Raw genomic sequence first — 20,297 nt, 5'->3', positions numbered from 1 at the left:
GCCCACCCAGCTACTACGAATGACGTCATCCACGCCCACCGGAAGCTATCAAACGGCACCCGGCACTTACAATATTTATGACAAATTTGTGCTTTACTTTAAAGATGTGATTTTTGGTTTTACACTGTATGAACAAAAATTTGAAAAGGAATTCCACCTTTGCAACTTCATTATTTTATTGGCTAAGTTTTATATTCATAAATGTAAGTTTCTTAATACCCGTCCTATCTTTTGTGCCTTTAAAAAAGATCTGGAACTTTACATTAAAACGCTCTCTACCTCTAACAACAAAAAAGCTGTAAAAACGATGATGCTGTGTTCCAAATTTAAGTTGTTTGATGAATCTGAATAAGCCTACGGCTTTGCATTTTGTTTATTATTTATATATATATATTTTTGTATTCTTTTTTTTATTATTTTGAACTTACAACCCCCTGGCGCTGTTTTGTACTGTTTTCATAATGTTGTATATTGTTGTTTGTCTTACTGTTTGTAATTGTTGAAATTTATAAATAAACCTTTAAAAAAAAAAAAAAAAACGGCACCGGCACTATAGAGAAATGTCCAAAAAAAAAAAAGCTTGACCGTCCTTTGATCAAACAAATAACGAGTAACAGTAAATACATTTATAGTGTCTAATTTTTAAAAGGCCAGTTTGGAATAATGAGGGTTATTTCGGTTCATTTCGGTGCAAACAAACGAATACGTCCGTGTTGCACCCGGACAAAAAATAAAGGAGGACAGCCCGCTGCCGACAATTAATGAAGAAAATTAGTCTCACCTGACAGAGCAGAAGCGTGGACGAGCATCAGCAGGCAGCAACACGCCACCTGTCGCGACCACAGCATCTTCTTCCTTCGTCGTTTCGTGAACGTCAGCCACTCCGGAAAGTCACAGCGAGCGTGAGTGGGCTCCCCTTTACCAAATGAGTGTCAAGCAGAGGAAGTAGACGTTGAGAGTGAAAGGCGCTCTAACCGCATTTGGTCCATTTTCAACGGCGGCACAGGACCACAAAGGGGCGGGGCTACAGCAGTGGCGTGATGCTTGAAAATGAAGGCGGAGTCCTCCCAGGGGCGGAGTTACAATTCTCGTGCGTCAGTTACTCTCCATCTGCGATGAGATGGCGACTTGTCCAGGGCAGTGGTTCTCGACCTTTTTTCAATGATGTACCTACTGTGAGCATTTTTTAAATTCAAGTGAAGTGAAGTGAATTATATTTATATAGCGATTTTCTCTAGTGACTCAAAGCGCTTTACATAGTGAAACCCAATATCTAAGTTATATTTAAACTAGTGTGGGTGGCACCGGGAGCAGGTGGGTAAAGTGTCTTGCCCAAGGACACAACGGCATTGACTAGGATGGCGGAAGCTGGAATCGAACCTGCAACCCTCAAGTTGCTGGCACGGCCGCTCTACCAACCGAGCTATACCGTTAATGGAGTTGAACCTTTTATTGGCTAACAAGACCAATGGGAAGTGACTATTTTTTTTTTAAAGGCCTACTGAAACCCACTACTACCGACCACGCAGTCTTGATAGTTTATATATCAATGATGAAATATTAACATTGCAACACATGCCAATACGGCCTTTTTTCTTTACTAAATTACGTTTCTTGTTGAAAACGTCGCGGAATGATGACGCGTGTTTGTGACATCTCGGGTTGTAGCGGACATATTAGCCCAGCACCACATACGGCTAAAAGTCGTCTCTTTTCATCGCATAATTACACAGTAATTTGGACATCTGTGATGCTGAATCTTTTGCAATTTGTTCAATTAATAATGGAGACGTCAAAGAATCATTCAATCAATCAATCAATGTTTATTTATATAGCCCCAAATCACAAATGTCTCAAAGGACTGCACAAATCATTACGACTACAACATCCTCGGAAGAACCCACAAAAGGGCAAGGAAAACTCACACCCAGTGGGCAGGGAGAATTCACATCCAGTGGGAGGCCAGTGACAATGCTGACTATGAGAAACCTTGGAGAGGACCTCTGATGTGGGGAACCCCCCCCCCCCCTCTAGGGGACCGAAAGCAATGGATGTCGAGCGGGTCTAACATGATACTGTGAAAGTTCAATCCATAGTGGCTCCAACACAGCCACGAGAGTTCAGTTCAAGCGGATCCAAGACAGCAGCGAGAGTCCCGTCCACAGGAGACCATCTCAAGCGGAGGCGGATCAGCAGCGTAGAGATGTCCCCAACCGATACAGGCGAGCGGTCCATCCTGGGTCCCGACGAGCGGTCCATCCTGGGTCTCGACTCTGGACAGCCAGTACTTCATCCATGGTCATCGGACCGGACCCCCTCCACAAGGGAGGGGGGGACGTAGGAGAAAGAAAAGAAGCGGCAGATCAACTGGTCTAAAAAGGAGGTCTATTTAAAGGCTAGAGTATACGGATGAGTTTTAAGGTGAATGCTGTTGGTGGTGACGCTTTGACGGTGACGGTCAGGAGGACGCTGATGATATTGATGCTGGAGTAGCACACGACATAGATCGCCTTCAGAATACAGAATGGTCAAATGTTATTCATTTATAGACTAGTTTTAGCTTGTGGCCAAGTCTTGCACTGTTACTGTTAGTGTTACAACTTACACCCCAGGCACAGGCCTATCTATAGACTAAGTATCTATCATTGACACAATGTCAAACCTAATTATCCATCTATCCATCTTCTTCCGCTTATCCGAGGTCGGGTCGCGGGGGCAGCAGCCTAAGCAGGGAAGCCCAGACTTCCCTCTCCCCAGCCACTTTGTCTAGCTCTTCCCAGGGGATCCCGAGGCGTTCCCAGGCCAGCCGGGAGACATTATTCCTATGGGCCACAGCTCTATATACCGGCAATACTAAAAATATGCATGTAGATTAATAAGATCCACAACAAGACAATGATAATATTAACTATTGCACATGTATGCAGATTGCAGGTGTCAATAATATGAATTGATTTACAAATATTATGAATATTTCTATTTCCAGGTGTACATATCACAACTGTGTGAACATGGAGACAGTGGCTGAGTGTGCCTGCTGTCATGAGATACAGGCAGTGGCCAGAACAATGGAGCAGGAAGCGGTGGAGACGTGCATCATAGACCACCCTGGCTTTCAATCTGCGTGTCTGGATGAATGAGTGCTGCAGACAGCGTATTAGGCCTACAAACAGCAATATGGCGTGCTGCAGCAACAGCAAAATGAGTGAGGCACTAATAAGTTTGAATAATTCTTTATTTTATCAACCTTTGGAGGATAAGTCAGAATGAGCACTTTCTTTTCTTATTCTTATTCTGTGAAATGTACTATGCTACAATGTACATGGCATCATATATCATAGAAGTATTACATACATGGACCATAGATGTCAACAATATTTACAATTTACTGATTGATTGGCAACACTAAATTGGCCCTAGTGTGTGAATGTGAGTGTGAATGTTGTCTGTCTATCTGTGTTGGCCCTGCGATGAGGTGGCGACTTGTCCAGGGTGTACCCCGCCTTCTGCCCGATTGTAGCTGAGATACGCGCCAGCGCCCCCCGCGACCCCGAAAGGGAATAAGCGGTAGAAAATGGATGGATGGATGGATGCAACAGTAAATGACAAATGAATAGAATGCATGACAATGTCTTTTGCATCTGAGAGAACAGTGAGTCACTTTGTATCCATGTCTGGATAATAACAGGTGCCATAATTTGCCATCAACTATTTTGTACTTCCAGGCGGGATTGATACACAGCATATCAACAGTTTGTCCGCTTCTGCTGGGGATATCTGGGAAAGGAGATAAGGGTGGCACTACCAGCTTTTGTAGTACATAAGATTAAAACAACATTTCCACGGGGTTCCAAGACGTGCAGTGACTGCAACAGAATCCACATGGCCACTGTAGTTAAAGGGGAACATTATCACCAGACCTATGTAAGCGTCAATATATACCTTGATGTTGCAGAAAAAAGACCATATATTTTTTTAACCGATTTCCGAACACTAAATGGGTGAATTTTGGCGAATTAAACGCCTGTCTATTTATCGCTCTCAGAGCGATGACGTCAGAACGTGACGTCACATAGGTAATAAAGCCGCCATTTTCTCAAACACATTACAAACTGTTATTTTCAGTTTTTTCCACTGTTTTCTGTACCTTGGAGACATCATGCCTCGTCGGTGTGTTGTTGGAGGATGAAACAACACTAACAAGGAGGGATTCAAGTTGCACCACTGGCCCAAAGATGCGAAAGTGGCAAGAAATTGGACGAAATTTGTTCAAAATACGAGGGTGGGGGGGAAAGCCGACGAAATGGTCAGTCGTTTGTTCCGCACACTTTGCCGACAAAAGCTATTCTACTACAGAGATGGCAAGATTGTGTGGATATCCTGCCACACTCAAAGAAGATGCATTTCCAACGATAAAGTCAAAGAAATCTGCCGCCAGACCCCCAGTGAATGTGCTGGAGTGTCTGCAAATTTTACCGGCGGTGCTAAGGCAGACATGGCACAGAGATGTATGGATATCCCGCTGATGCATTTCCAACGATAAAGTCAACGAAATCACAAAGGTGAGTTTTGTTGATGTTATTGACTTATGTGCTAATCAGACATATTTGGTCGCGGCATGACTGCCAGCTAATCGATGCTAACATGCTATTTAGGCTAGCTGTATGTACATTTGTAGCTATATTTGCATCCTGCGTTTCCCTCCACCTACATTTAATGCCAAACAAACACTTACCAATCGACGGATTTAAGTTGATCCAGTGTCACAAGATGCGAAAGCCCCGAACGTTTGGTCTGCACATTTTACCGGCGATGCTAAGGCAGACATGGCCGAATAGCGTTAAAAGCTATTCGCTCAATAGCTTCACTTTCTTCTTCAATTTAGTTTTCGCTATCTCCATACTCCAGCCATCCGTTTCAATACATGCGTAATCTGTTGAATCGCTTAAACCGCTGAAATCCGAGTCTGAATCCGAGCTGAAGTCGCTATATCTTGCTGTGCTATCCATTTGTTTGTATTGGCATCCCTGGATGATGTCACAGGAAAATGGACGGTGGCTTCACAGATAGCGAAAATCAAGCACTTTAAAGCCTTTTTTCTGGATATTCCGGATGGGTAATATTTTGAAAAAAACTTCGAAAAATATAATAAGCCACTGAGAACTGATTTTTATTGGTTTTAACCCTTCTGAAATTGTGATAATGTTCCCCTTTAACGCTTAACAAAGCGACTCTTGTGCTTGGCGATGGCTTCCTCCTTGTCTGGTTTCTCCAGTTCATCGCAGAGGAAGGGAGGCACATCCACGGTGACGCTGACTGGTGTTCTCTCGTCAGGGGTATGTCTGCAGCTAGCAACATCCTCCCTGATAAACTCATGGAGAGTGAAACCTGACAGTATTATTATCATGATACAAAGTGTCGAGCGTTTGCATGTTTTGTGTCCTCTACAGTTCTGTCGCGATTTTCTTGACCACATGGCCCCCTGCTTTATACTTCGGGTAGCGTACTGCATAGCGCTCAGCACCCGCTTGTCTAGTGGTTGTAGTGCGGCTGGAGTTTTCATTCCAGTGCAGTCCAGCAAGCAGGTTCCTAGGTGTGGTAACAGAATAATGTAATAATTAGAAATCGTGTACTTTACTCAGCAGAAAGAACAGATACATTTGAACGTGTGTGTTTAATGATGTCATAGGATTATATATAAGTAAACATTGATTGATTGATTGATATGCAAAAGTAATAAAGTACGGCACACACTAGTGACATTTAGATTAGTGTGGAAACATTCCGATGTCTGAGAAGACATACATTTTCGGTGCAAACCGTAAAAGATAGACACTTTTTTCAGTCATGCATCCATACAATGTGTGTGTAAATGTATAAATTGTTTGTAAATTTGAATACAAATGTTTGTGTATTAAACTGTTTATAGTCAGCTATTAAAGATTGATCTGCAATAATGAAGCTGTTTTGTAGCGACAATTCAAAAAATCCGTTATAAATATATTTATTAAATAATACTTCAACAAAATATGAACATAAGTTCATAAACTGTGCAAAGAAATGCAAGAATTTAACAGTCAGTGTTGACAGATAGATTTTTTGTGGACATGTTCCATAAATATTGATGTTAAATATTTCTTTTTTTGTGAAGAAATGTTTAGAATTAAGTTCATGAATCCAGATGGATCTCTATTACAATCCCCAAAGAGGGCACTTTAAGTTGATGATTACTTCTATGTGTAGAAATCTTTATTAAGAATTGAATCACTGGTTATTATTTTTACATCTTTTTTCCCAAATAGTTCAAAATAGACCACTACAAATGAGCAATATTTTGCACTGTTATACAATTTAATAAATCAGAAACTGATGACGTAGTGCTGTATTTTACTTCTTTATCTCTTTTTTTCAACCAAAAATGCTTTGCTCTGATTAGGGGGTACTTGAATTAAAAAAAATTTCAAAGGGGGTACATCACTGAAAAAAGGTTGAGAACCACTGCTCTAGTATTTTGCTCCCTGGCCCCCAAAGTCCTAGGGGCAGGTGGTAACCTCCGACAACCACCGACAGGCGATCAGCCTAATTCTTACCTGTATGATAAGGCTATGGAACGCCTCCACCATAATACACTGTACTTTGTGTGTTGTCCAATCCAACCGTGTTCGCTTGACCGCTCTGTTCCATGTTAAAGCTTCACCGTCATCTTTAGGGAATGTAAACAAAGAAACACCGGCTGTGTTTGCGTTGCTACAGCCGGCCGAAATACACCGCTTTCCACGAACGGCATTCTTCTTTGACGTCTCCATTATTAATTGAACGAATTAGAAAAATTCAGCAACACAAATGTCCAGAATACTGTGTACTTATGCGATTAAAGCAGACGACTTGTAGCTGTGATCGTTACTGGAAGAAAATGTCCGCTACATCCAGTGACATTACGCGCACGCGTCATCATTCCGCGACGTTTTCAACTGGATACTTCGCTGGAAATTTAAAATTGCAATTTAGTAAACTAAACCAGCCATATTGGCATGTGTTGCAATGTTACGATTTCATCATTGATTTATAAACTATCAGACTGCGTGGTCGGTAGTAGTGGGTTTCAGTAGGCCTTTTAGAACGGCAGACTTTATATGAAATTTAGCACTTTTATTGAAAAGGACAGTAAACGTTTAACCTGTCTGATCGTGATGTCAAATATCAAAATAAAAATGGTGTTCCAGAAAGGTCATACCAAATGCAAACGCCACAAGACAATATAATTAACTACAGCATAAAAACGTTCAGCAATTGCATGATTGCTAAAGCCACAACAAATAAAAACGACCTAACCCAATAACATAGAGCCACGACTTAACTTTACGGAGGATGCGACGGACACAACGGAAGTGACAACGAAGCAAGTTTGCAGACAGACTGAATAAGACGGAAGGTTAAAAACAGTGTAATAAACACTAACATTATATTAGTAATACTGAAAAAGTTAAAAGTTAATCATGACTGAAAAAGTGGTCACACTTCTGTTTCCAACATTGTTCATTACATCTTCTACCATTTGGTCTCTGTGTCGCCCAAACTTCTCCGTTTGTATGTAAATTTTATTAAAATGAGAGTACAAGCAGGTCAAAACATTGTTCATTCAACCTGACGAGATGTTGGATGCACCCCCCCCCCCAATTACCAATATTGTATTATTTATTTGTATGTCAAAAAACAAAAGCAGAAGTAGCAAGTAAATACACCGTTAAAATGTTGGTGATCTAACTTTTATTGGAATTGTCGAAAATGTGAGCAGACAATGTTTTCTCAACTAAAGTGTTGATTGTATAATATGTAAAGATGCCTTTTTTGTTGTTTGTATTTATGATTCATTTGTACTTACCTTACAAGAAATACCAGGATTATATCAAACTTCACTTGTAGTGTCCATTATCCAGTATTCATTTCATAGTGTCACTGGTTGAATTTTTGCTGACAATTTACTAAATTAATATCAACTCACTAAAATGTTTTGGTTTGTATTGTACTTCAAAAAATATTATGGTCCCTGGATCTTATTTGCAACCACAAATTCTGAATTTAATCAAATCGTTACACCCCTATTGCATATATCAGTACAAAAATGAGTGAGAAGACTCAGACTGGTGTGCTCGCTGGGAAAACTTTAGATAAAACTTGCTAAATTTTGTGCAAATAAATGACATGCAGTCAAGTAAAATGTTTCAAAACCTTCCTGGATGACATTCCGACAATAAAATAGCATTATTGTACAAATATATGAGTCTCTTCCTTAACAAATTTCAATGATACAAGTGAGTAATCTCCTGTAATCATCCATCCATCCATTTTCTACCGCTTATTCCCTTTCGGGGTCACGGGGGGCGCTGGCGCCTATCTCAGCTACAATCGGGCGGAAGGCGGGGTACACCCTGGACAAGTCGCCACCTCATCGCAGGGCCAACACAGAAAGACAGACAACATTCACACTCACATTCACGGGGATTAATTCAAATTCCAAAATGTGATTCATCTGATTAAAAATATATATAATTTGACAGCCCTAACTTAATTATTTCAAGCTATTGTTAAATAGCACTTGCTCCAAATTAGGAGTTTATTCGACTTAAGGGGGTATGCAAAACCTACTTTTCTAACTTTTTTTTGTGTATTTGGGATTCTGAAAGTCTGTAAAATTTTAACTCAAACCATGGAGACATGACGGAGTTATTATATAATACCGAAATGTTATGTTTCACAATTTTTACTTCTGCATGTTTAAAAATGTTCATCATTAAACATTAACATTTTCAATCAAATGTGTGCAAAAATCCATATTTACAATCCTGACAGTTCTGCAAGTCATCAAAAGCATTTAATTACACAAGCGACCCAGTTTGTCACATATTGGATTTCATACAAACCTAAGAAGCCGTACGTTTTGCAATACAGAATTTATTGGAGCCAGCAATTAATTTTTCATTCATCAATGACACTCTGGTGACTAATAATGTAACAAGTTTATGTGTAGGCTATTGTACAAGAAGAGAAGGAAAGGAACCTAGGCTCAATACTCGTAAAGCTGGGAAGCATTTCTGGAATGGGGTAATACTGGTTTGATTACATATTTTTACATGGCCTGATCCGCCCTCAAAGATGACTCGCCTATTTGGGCTTGCTGTGTGTGTATGCCTGGCTTAAGGTGGGGGGGGGCGTGGTTGGGGCGGGGGGCGTGGTTAAGAGGAGAGGAGTATAATTCACCAACTCAAGTATTTTATAGATATTTCATATACATATATGTACGAAATACTTGACTTTCAGTGAATTCTAGCTATATATATTTATTTTGTTATATATATATATATATATATATATGAATAAAATAAATAGTTGAATTTCAGACGGCACCCATCAAATACACAGTAATAAAAACACAGTTGTTCTACTAACTGTACTGTGCTTGCTGGTTACTAAAAAAACAACAACAACAACCAACACTTATCTTTCACTATTTGAGTAACCTTTGTTCTGCCATTTGCGTACTGGCGAGAGTCACTTGCCATCAGGTGCGCAACACCACGTAAATCGTTGGCCAATCAAAAAGCAACCCCATAACGCAATAGCCAATATTCACCAGGAGATAGCAACAGACAACATAGAATCACTCTATGACAGACGGCGTTGCCATGGCTGTAACTTCCTCGTTCTTCTGCTTCCTCTCCTTGTGTGTGCAGTTTTAATTAAAATCCGTAGATGTTGTAACGTTATTGGGCAGGCAAGCTGTTTATATAACAGGAAAGCGGACGTGAAAACAGGCTGTCCCCACTCAGGTCCGCATGGAGCTGGAGGGAGCGTGGCCTCCAGCTCTGGTTGAATTTCGGGAGATTTTTGGGAGAGGCGCTGAATTTCGGGAGTCTCCCGGAAAATCCGAGAGGGTTGGCAAATATGGCTTAAGGTAAATTAAATAATTTACCTTATGAAAGTGAGAACTTGCCCCAGTATTTCATTGGTTTTACAGTTCGAAGTGTTTAGCCTTTACACTCTGGTGACATTAAAGAGTGTTTAAATGCAACTTTGTGTTAGTTGCTGTTTTATGATCGGGACAGTTTGACGGATTTCTACAGATTTCTCTTCCAATTTTTTCCCTCAGTATGGACAAAATAGTTTCTAAATCCAAACAAGTTACAGAATGTATTGTGTTTTACCCTAAAAGTTGCCATGGTAGCACATTCACAGACCTCTCTCACCAACAGATGTTGACAGCTGGTTGTCGGCCGCCAGGAGTTCCTGGAAACCACGATCCCAAATCTTTTAAACTCCCACCTCCCTTCCCTGCACGGAAGTAAATTCTTCTAGGAGGTCTTGCTCACAGGCATGTATTGCATGTATAATGTTTGATAAACATAAATGTCAGTGAAGTTGTTTGAAAAATGTTTGCAGGTTTGATGTTGAGTCATTGAGAATGCAGAGTTAGAACGAGAATTTAAAAATAGTTCAGAATTTTGGCTGTAACAACTAAAGTAAACTTTTCAGAGTATTGTGCGTCGCAAATTATTTGCCACTTGCCAAAATTAAACATTTTATTTTGCGAAATGTACCTAGTTTTAAAGCTATTTACTTAAAAGCCTACTGAAACCCACTACTACCGACCACGCAGTCTGATAGTTTATATATCAATGATGAAATATTAACATTGCAACACATGCCAATACGGACGGTTTAGTTTACTAAATTACAATTTTAAATTTCCCGCGGAGTTTCCTGTTGAAAATGTCACGGAATGATGACGCGTGTTTGTGACATTATTGGTTGGAGGGAACATTTTAGCCCAGCACCACACACGGCTAAAAGTCATCTCTTTTCATTGCATAATTACACAGTATTCTGGACATCTGTGTTGCTGAATCTTTTGCAATTTGTTGAATTAATAATGGAGAAGTCAAAGTAGAAAGATGGATGTGGGAATCTTTTAGCCTTTAGCCACACAAACACACGGTGTTTCCTTGTTTAAAATTACCGGAGGTGAAGCTTAACTATGGATCAGAGCGGTCAAGCGAACATGGATCCCGACGACATGTCGACCGGCAGTTTTCGGTGAGAAAATTGTGAAAATAAGTCGCCTCTTATTGAAGATCAGCGGAGCTTCTGTCGTGCTGCAGCTGATTGTGACTTCCCTCAGAGACTCTGGCGTCAACACACCCGTGGCCACACCCCTTAAATAGTATCTATCAGGTACTATTTAACTCACGAAAACAATAATAACACAATAGGCAGATAAGGGATTTCCCAGAATTATCCTATGTGTCTAAAAACATCTGATTCGCTCCCAATGCAGTCACCTTTTTTAAATTTTTTTCTAGTCCGTCACTCTAAATTTCCTCATCCACGAATCTTTCATCCTCGCTCAAATTAATGGGGAAATTGTCGCTTTCTCGGTCCGAAAAGCTCTTGCTGCTGGAGGCTCACATTTTAAACAATGTGAGGATGTGAGGAGCCCTACAACCCGTGACGTCATGCGCACATCGTCTGCTACTTCCGGTACAGGCAAGGCTTTTTTATTAGCGACCATAAGTTGCGAACTTTATCGTCGATGTTCTCTACTAAATCCTTTCAGCAAAAATATGGCAATATCGTGAAATGATCAAGTATGACACATAGAATGGACCTGCTATCCCCGTTTTAAATAAGAAAATCTAATTTCAGTAGGCCTTTAACTTTAGTCACTGGTTTGACATTATAATCTTCACTTTAGCGTGTAGTTTAAAAATATTAAAATTGAGAAAATAACTTTTCAAATCAGATATTTTTCCTCCTACATAGAAAATTGTCCCGAAGGTGCTCAATTTAAGAATTCCAAGTTGAATAATGCTTGTTTTCAAAATAAAATATTTATTTTTAGCTTCAAAATCCTGCTAATTTCTAGATAAACAGGATTTCTTATCAAGTAAATGAACTAACTGCGCTGACAGATAATTTCACACATTTTTTGTATTTTTTCCCCAAATCTAGTCTTTTTAGCTTATATTTTGTCAGCCTTTTTTTTTGCAATGTGAGCAGTATATCCTGACCTCTTTCGACTTTTAGTACAAAATGACGTAAACTAACTGCGATGAAGTTGCAACTTGTCCAGGGTATACCCCCCCTTCCGCCCTATTGTAGCTGAGATAGGCGCCAGCGCCCCCCGCGACCCCAAAAAAGGGAATAAGCGGTAGAAAATGGATGGATGGATGGACGTAAACTAAGCTACACATATGCATTTGTGTGTTGTCAGCTATAATGATAGCGATTTGGTAAAGACTATATTTTCTAACATTAGCGGTCATTGAATGGATATTTTATCATAACAACAACATACCTGCAAATTGTTAGTTGCTTCTGTGGTACTACTTTGGTGTATGTGCATGCTCTGCAGGCGTGTGCATGCTCTGCAGGCGTGTGCATGCTCTGCAGGCGTGTGCATGCTCTGCAGGCGTGTGCATGCTCTGCAGGCGTGTGCATGCTCTGCAGGCGTGTGTATGCCCAGCAGGCGTGTGCATGTGTACGAGACAGCTGTGAGTGACAACCATGAATTCCTGACAAATTAATCAGTCAAAAGTGCAATTTTTATTCAATGTAATTTGTAATTGTGAACAGTTTTCAAAAATGTTTTAAAAATATATGTTCTGTTTATCCACCAGCTAGGTGGTATTTTGATATTACATCATAGATTGTAAAATGTAAGTTTGAGCAAGTCGCAAACAGCACATTTAACATTTTCCAATTAGCCTTATTTCAAACCTAAGCTGTGCCGGCGCTTTATGAGACTGCCATCTTGTGGCCAAATAGCAGCATTACTTAACAAGAGTTCACAAAAAAAACAGTGACAGTTAAGTTATTTTAATGAAAAAAAAGTATATATACATATTAAATTGATATAATAATACAATAAAATACATTTTTATTATTTTTATGATTATTGTCCTAATTTAATTCAATTTTATTATGGCTGTCAAAAATAAAATGTTAACTCATGTGATTAATCACAAAAAACAATCACATTATTAATTGACATACGCAGATCAATCACACAATTTATTTTGATTATATATGTTCTGGTTGCCTGAAAGGCGGCACCGTTTGCTATAGGGTCAGTGATCAGATCATTGCATATACGTCAGTGCAAATATGACTGAAGAGACTCTGATTGGTGTGCTTGTTTGCAAATTTTACTTCAAAATACACCCTTACTGGACTTTAAATAAAACTGTTACCAAGTTTTAAATAAATAAATTACATGTATTCAAGTTAAAACAGCTTTTTAAATGTTTCTGTACGACATTCTGACAAAAAACTGCATTTGTGTCCAAATAATAAGGTCTTATTTAGGTTAATTTAAATCATGCAAGCGAGCAATAACCTGTAAATAATCATGATTAATCCAAATTCAATTTAATTATATTTTAAAAAATGGACAGTACTCATTTTAATATATTTACCTTCATTTATGAACTTAATGTTACAAGTTATTAAAATAAAAACAAGACATAAGTCATAATGTTTTTAATGTTACAATGTACTACTGTAATGAAACAAACAATGTAATTATTCCCAGGTTTAGTCTATGTATTTTTTGATACAGTTTTAGGAGGGGATAAGAAGAAATATTCGATAAATAATAAAAACATTCATTTATTATCTTGAAAATATGTGATTATGTTTATCACAAATATTGAGGTCATATGCATGTATTCTAAATAATAATAGATAAAAGATCATTTGTACTTACAGAAGCAGTGGTACTCTGTTTTAATACACCTTTCCACCATTTGAAGCTGTAATGACAATATCAAACAAAAGGAAGAAGTCTGGAGTTAAAATCATATACATTTCTTAAGCGCAACAGTTATGACTTAAGTTTTGAGGCTTTATTTTCATTATAGCTTAAATTTTATTGACAGTTTAGTTAATAAACATATTCATTTAGTTTATTTTAGCCAAAATAATTGTATATAAATACATTTTTAATACTTATTTTTCTAATAAGCCTTACCTGAGTCAAAGGATTATGTGTTATATACATGTTGTCATGCCTGTAAATCAGTTTGGTCATGTTTATGTTTTGTTTTTCCCGTTTTGCACTTCCTGGTTTTGTTTGTTTCCATAGTTACTCATTAGTTTCCACCTGGTCTCCAAGTCACGCCCCGGTCCTCAGCCTCACACCTGTTAGTAATCATCATCACAGTCATTATTTATACCATTCTGTTTCTGTCCTCGCTCTGGGAAATTTTCTTGCACACTACTTAGCTACCTACCGGACTTTGTATTGAACCCTCATGACCACGCACCTACCTTTCCTTGCTGACCTTCATGCCTTGTCACGCTGCTAATTGTTTTGACCACGCCACGTAAGATTTTTGTTTGTATTTATGCCTCAGTGCAAGTTTTTGGTTTTTCGCATCATAGATAGTATCTTTTGTTTCATTTGTATATAGCCATGCCATCGTGCTGTTTTTGTTTTCTTGAGTATAGTCTAGTTTTTATCCGCCATTGAGCGCATCCTTTGTTTTGTCTGTTTTGTATTCTAGTGTGTAAATAAAATAATCATGTACTCACATTCACGCCCGGCTCGTTCCAAATATTCTCTGCATCGAAGAAGCAATACAAATTCAAGTCAAAGTCCTGACACGTGTATATAGTTATTGAAAAATGTTATTAGCTCAAGTCAACAATGAAAGTGCTAAGTCGGACCTATACTTAAATGTGAAAAAAACAAAACAAGATAATGGCAACAGAAAACATCAGAGTTCAAGTTGGATTAAAAAAACTGCAATTTTGCAGTCATTCTGTGAAATATATGAAGATGGTGGGTGTTCAAAGGAAATCAAAATAAGATTAAGAATGGGCTGATCATCACTGATTAAACTGAATAATATGCTCAAGAGCAACCACATTCTTCTAAGCACCAAGATAAAAATGATACAGACTTTAATATTCCCAAAGTTGGACACTGAAAAAAAAAATACTTTGAGCTATGGTGTTGGCGGAGAATCTTAAAAATTCTGTGGACAAAATGAATCTCAAGTAAAAAAGTGCTAGAGAAAATTAAACCAAGTATTTCATTTTTAGACAGAATCATTAAACAACAGCAAGGTTACTTTGGCCATATCATGAGAATTAGAAACAACAACTTAGGTAAAGACATCAGGCCTGGAAAATGTGAGGGGAAACGTCAAAAAAGGAAGACAAAGGCAAAGGTGGATGGAAGGAATTACAAAAACAACAGGAATGACATCAGCTGAGCTAAGAGATAGAGTGTTGGAAAGAGCAGAGTGGAAAAGACTGGTCCTAGAGTGTTGGAAAGAGCAGAGTGGAAAAGACTGGTCCATGATATCTTTCAAGGTCGACGTCGACTAGACGGAACCAAAGAAGAAAATTAATACCATTTAAAATCAAGAATACGATTTGTAGTTCAGAGTTCCGAGTGGGTCCAGGCCCCTCTGTGCTACTTCATATTTTATATTTTTTCAGGGCATTCAATCGATCGCAACTGGACTGGACTAACAATCTAAGTCCATGACTAGATCTGATCAATTTAAGGCTAAGACTAAATCTGGGCTTCACGGTGGCAGAGGGGTTAGTGCATCTGCCTAACAATACGAAGGTCCTGCAGTCCTGGGTTCAAATCCAGGCTCGGGATCTTTCTGTGTGGAGTTTGCATGTTCTCCCCGTGAATGCGTGGGTTCCCTCCGGGTACTCCGGCTTCCTCCCACTTCCAAAGACATGTACCTGGGGATAGGTTGATTGGCAACACTAAATGGTCCCTAGTGTGTGAATGTGAGTGTGAATGTTGTCTGTCTATCTGTGTTGGCCCTGTGATGAGGTGGCGACTTGTCCAGGGTGTACCCCGCCTTCCGCCCGATTGTAGCTGAGATAGGCGCCAGCGCCCCCCGCGACCCCGAAAGGGAATAAGCGGTAGAAAATGGATGGATGGATGGACTAAATCTGAACAATCTAAGTCTAAGACTAGATCTGACCAATTCTAAAACTAATACTAGATCTGACCAATCTGAATCTATCTGACCAATCTATGTCTATGACTAGATCTGACCAATCTAAGTCTGTCTGACCAATCTAAGTCTAAGACTAAATTTGACCAACCTAAGTCTATGAGCAAGAATTTATGAAGCCTACTCGGATCAGAGGCGAAACTTCTTTTAAGACAAACCAAACAGTGCATTTGCGATCGATTGAATGGCCTGAGATCACAATGACATATTTGACATTATTTTCATCATGTTCATTTAAAATAGTTTTTTTTAATGAAGTGTGGGAAAAATGATAGCCATTTCTGTAATATAATGATGAGATTTTTCTGTGTGTGTTTTCCTGATCAATGTTTTCTTTATCTTATTTAACATCAGCTGTGTCAAAGTCAAATGTATGTTTTTTCACGTAGAAACAGACGATATAGCCATGCTCTATTCCAGGGGGTCCCCAAATTTTTTGATTTGGGGGCCGCATTGGGTTAAAAAAAAATTGACCGACCCATATATATTCAGAACGCAATGTCAAGTTATCGATGAGAAAATGCATTTTTAGGCAATATGATTGTCCTGGTGACCGCAGGATTAGGTCTCTGCTTTTTGCAGATGATGTGGTCCTGATGGCTTCATCTGACCGGGATCTTCAGCTCTCACTGGATCGGTTCGCAGCCGAGTGTGAAGCGACCGGAATGAGAATCAGCACCTCCAAGTCCGAGTCCATGGTTCTCGCCCGGAAAAAGGTGGAATGCCATCTCCGGGTTGGGGAGGAGACCCTGCCCCAAGTGGAGGAGTTCAAGTACGTCGGGGTCTTGTTCACGAGGGAGGGAAGAGTGGATCGTGAGATCGACAGGCGGATCGGTGCGGCGTCTTCAGTAATGCGGACGTTGTACCGATCCGTTGTGGTGAAGAAGGAGCTGAGCCGGAAGGCAAAGCTCTCAATTTACCGGTCGATCTACGTTCCCATCCTCACCTATGGTCATGAGCTTTGGGTCATGACCGAAAGGATAAGATCACGGGTACAAGCGGCCGAAATGAGTTTCCTCCGCCGTAGAGATAGGGTGAGAAGCTCTGCCATCCGGGAGGAACTCAAAGTAAAGCCGCTTCTCCTCCAAAATCGAGAGGAGCCAGATGAGGTGGTTCGGGCATCTGGTCAGGATGCCACCCGAACGCCTCCCTAGGGAGGTGTTTAAGGCACGTCCAACCGGTAGGAGGCCACGGGGAAGACCCAGGACACGTTGGGAAGACTGTCTCCCAGCTGGCCTGGGAACGCCTCGGGATCTAGACGAAGTGGCTGGGGAGAGGGAAGTCTGGCTTTCCCTGCTTAGGCTGTTGCCCCCGCGACCCGACCTCGGATAAGCGGAAGAAGATGGATGGATGGATTTGCCTGAGCAACTTGGAGACACCGGGAGTAACAAGCGCTAGAAAATGGATTAGAAAGGACTGATTAAAAAAAAAAAAATTATAATTTTATAATTTTATTTATTTATTTATTTAAAATGTTTAACCTGGGACTTCAGGCGGGCTGGATATAAATACATATTTTTAGACGATATGACTTTCCTGAGCAGTTAGGTAGAAAATGGATTAGAAAAGACAGATTAAAAAAAATAAAATAAAAATAAAAAAATATATATATATTTTTTTGGTAACACTTTGGTATGGGGAACATATTTACGATCATTTGGTTGCTTATTAACATAAAAATTTGTAACATATAAATTACTTATTAATGCCTTATTCTGCATGGCCTTATTATACAACCAGTAAGCCTGTAACACTTGAGTGTGGGGAACATATTCACCATTACTAACCCTCTAATCCTAACCCTAACCCTAACCAAATAACTCTAAATTACGTCTCTGTTATTTAGAATATGTTCAAAATAACTAATATGTTCGAGGACGTTGTTGCAAAGTTGGGAGAATGGCCGTGCCAGCATCCTGAGGGTTCCTGGTTCGATCCCCACCTTCTACCAACCTCGTCATGTCCGTTATGTCCTTGAGCAAGACACTTGACCCTTGCTCCTGATGGGTCGTGGTTAGCGCTTTGCATGGCAGCTCCTGCCATCAGTGTGTGAATGTTTGTGTGAATAGGTGAATGTGGAAATAGTGTCAAAGCGCTTTGAGTACCTTGAAGGTAGAAAAGCACTATACAAGTAAAACCCGTTTACCATTCATCTCCATACTAAAGTGTTACCACATACTTGCCAACCCTCCCGGATTTTCAGGGAGACTCCCGAAATTCAGCGCCTCTCCCGAAAACCCCCCGGGACAAATTTTCTCCCGAAATTCAGGCGGAACTGGAGGCCACGCCCCCTCCAGCTCCATGCGGACCTGAGTGAGGACAGCCTGTTTTCACGTCCGCTTTCCCACAATATAAACAGCATGTCTGCCCAATGACGTTATAACTGTAGAATGATCGAGGGCGAGTTCTTGGTGTCTTATGTGGGTTTATTGTTAGGCAGTTTCATTAACCTCCCAGCGCGGTAACAACACACAACAACAGCAGTCACGTTTTCGTCTACCGTAAAGCAGTTCGTCTGCCGTAAACAGCAATGTTGTGACACTCTTAAACAGGACAATACTGCCATCTACTGTACATGCATATGAGACGATAACATCTTCGGCTGTTAGAGAGTGCAGTGCACAACTGCGCACACAGCAAGGAGACGAAAGAGCAGAACGAGGAATGAGTGTTATGTGTGTGTATATGAGTAAATAAATGAGCCCTGAAATTCTAATAATTTTTCTCTCTCTCTATATATATATATATATATATATATATATAGCTAGAATTCACTGAAAGTCAAGTATTTCTTATATATATCCATCCATCCATTTTCTACCGCTTATTCCCTTTCGGGGTCGCGGGGGGCGCTGGAGCCTATCTCAGCTGCATTCGGGTGGAAGGCGGTGTACACCCTGGACAAGTCGCCCTCTCATCACAGGGCCAAAACAGATAGACAACATTCACACACTAGGGACCATTTAGTGTTGCCAAACAACCAATCCCCAGGTGCATGTTTTTGGAGGTGGGAGGGAACCCACGCAGTCACGGGAAGAACATGCAAACTCCAGATTGACTATTTAATAATATAGCGCTGCAACTTTTTATCAATTACTTCGATTCGAAAAAAGCTTAGATTTGGATTTTGTTACTCCAAAGTTTTCTCTAATGAGTACAATATGCATACATTTCTGCAAGACTGTTTCACGGTGGCAGAGGGGTTAGTGCGTCTGCCTCTCAATAAGAAAGTCCTGAGTAGTCCTGGGTTCAATCCCAGGCTCAGGATCTTTCTGTGTGGAGTTTGCATGTTCTCCCCGTGAATGCGTGGGTTCCCTCCGGGTACTCCGGCTTCCTCCCACTTCCAAAAACATGCACCTGGGGATAGGTTGATTGGCAACACTAAATTGGCCCTAGTGTGTGAATGTGAGTGTGAATGTTGTCTGTCTATCTGTGTTGGCCCTGTGATGAGGTGGCGACTTGTCCGGGGTGTACCTGAGATAGGCACCAGCGACCCCAAAAGGGAATAAGCGGTAGAAAATGGATGGAATATAAATGTGTATATATATATATATATATATATATATATATATATATATATATATATATGAAATACCTGACTTGGTGAATTTCATTTTTTTTTTCATTTTTATTTATCTCATTCATTGATGTGCATTTAGAACGATAAATAATTATATCACAATTATACCATTTAAATTCACACAATTCCTGAGAAGGAGCAGGATGAAGAAAATCTTATAATTTCCTGCCCCCTTTGACATAATACATTATCTTACTTCATGAATATCATTTAAGTTGACACATACATCCAAATGTAATGAAACAACCAAAAACAAAAAACACAACAAGTGCAAAACTTCATAAAGTATAAACCAAACCAAGAAAATAATAGTAATAATATAATATACACCTCACGGAATGATACAGAGCAAATACAAAACCAGACAAAAAATAAGTAAAATAATAAATAAAAACACTTATGGCTGTCCATATGATCTTATCGTTCTATCTTTATATATTTTTTTCAATTGGAATATATTTTATACAGTTTTTTATCTCTAGCTGTAAATATATTCCTCCCCTCTTAACCACGCCCCCCGCCCCACCCCCCACCTCCCAAGATCTGAGGTTTCAAGGTTGGCAAGTATTTTATTTTACCTGAAATTTCCAGCGAGGCCGGATTTTGGATGCTGGCTGGTCGGACCTATTCTATTTTATTCTATTCTATTCTATTCTATTGTAGAGAATGTGATT

At 39.7% G+C, this 20,297-nt stretch overlaps 1 protein-coding gene and 1 long non-coding RNA gene across 4 annotated transcripts in view; one reads left to right on the top strand and one right to left on the bottom strand.

Moving 5' to 3' along the window:
* LOC133538696 (low-density lipoprotein receptor-like) overlaps nucleotides 1-1,011 on the bottom strand; it is a 47,410-nt gene extending 46,399 nt beyond the window's left edge. Inside the window, exon 1 of the mRNA XM_061880413.1 lies at nucleotides 782-1,011. Coding sequence (XP_061736397.1) covers nucleotides 782-848 — 67 coding nt within the window. The 5' untranslated portion in view covers nucleotides 849-1,011. The remainder of the gene's footprint in view (nucleotides 1-781) is intronic.
* LOC133538699 (uncharacterized) lies at nucleotides 676-14,595 on the top strand. 3 transcript variants are annotated; one of them, XR_009803083.1, is made up of 3 exons: nucleotides 676-902; nucleotides 2,987-5,336; nucleotides 10,251-14,595. It is a non-coding gene; the product is annotated as an uncharacterized LOC133538699 (long non-coding RNA). The 3 variants fall into 3 exon arrangements; XR_009803084.1 differs by having other exon boundaries at nucleotides 723-902; nucleotides 2,987-4,562; XR_009803082.1 differs by having other exon boundaries at nucleotides 733-902; nucleotides 2,987-3,205.
* The last annotated feature ends 5,702 nt before the right edge of the window (nucleotides 14,596-20,297 follow it).

Source organism: Nerophis ophidion, linkage group LG20 (genome assembly GCF_033978795.1).
Source record: "Nerophis ophidion isolate RoL-2023_Sa linkage group LG20, RoL_Noph_v1.0, whole genome shotgun sequence".
Classification (NCBI taxonomy): domain Eukaryota; kingdom Metazoa; phylum Chordata; class Actinopteri; order Syngnathiformes; family Syngnathidae; genus Nerophis; species Nerophis ophidion.
The sequence above is the reverse complement of the archived record's forward strand: the minus strand, read 5'-3'. Positions and strand labels throughout refer to the sequence as shown.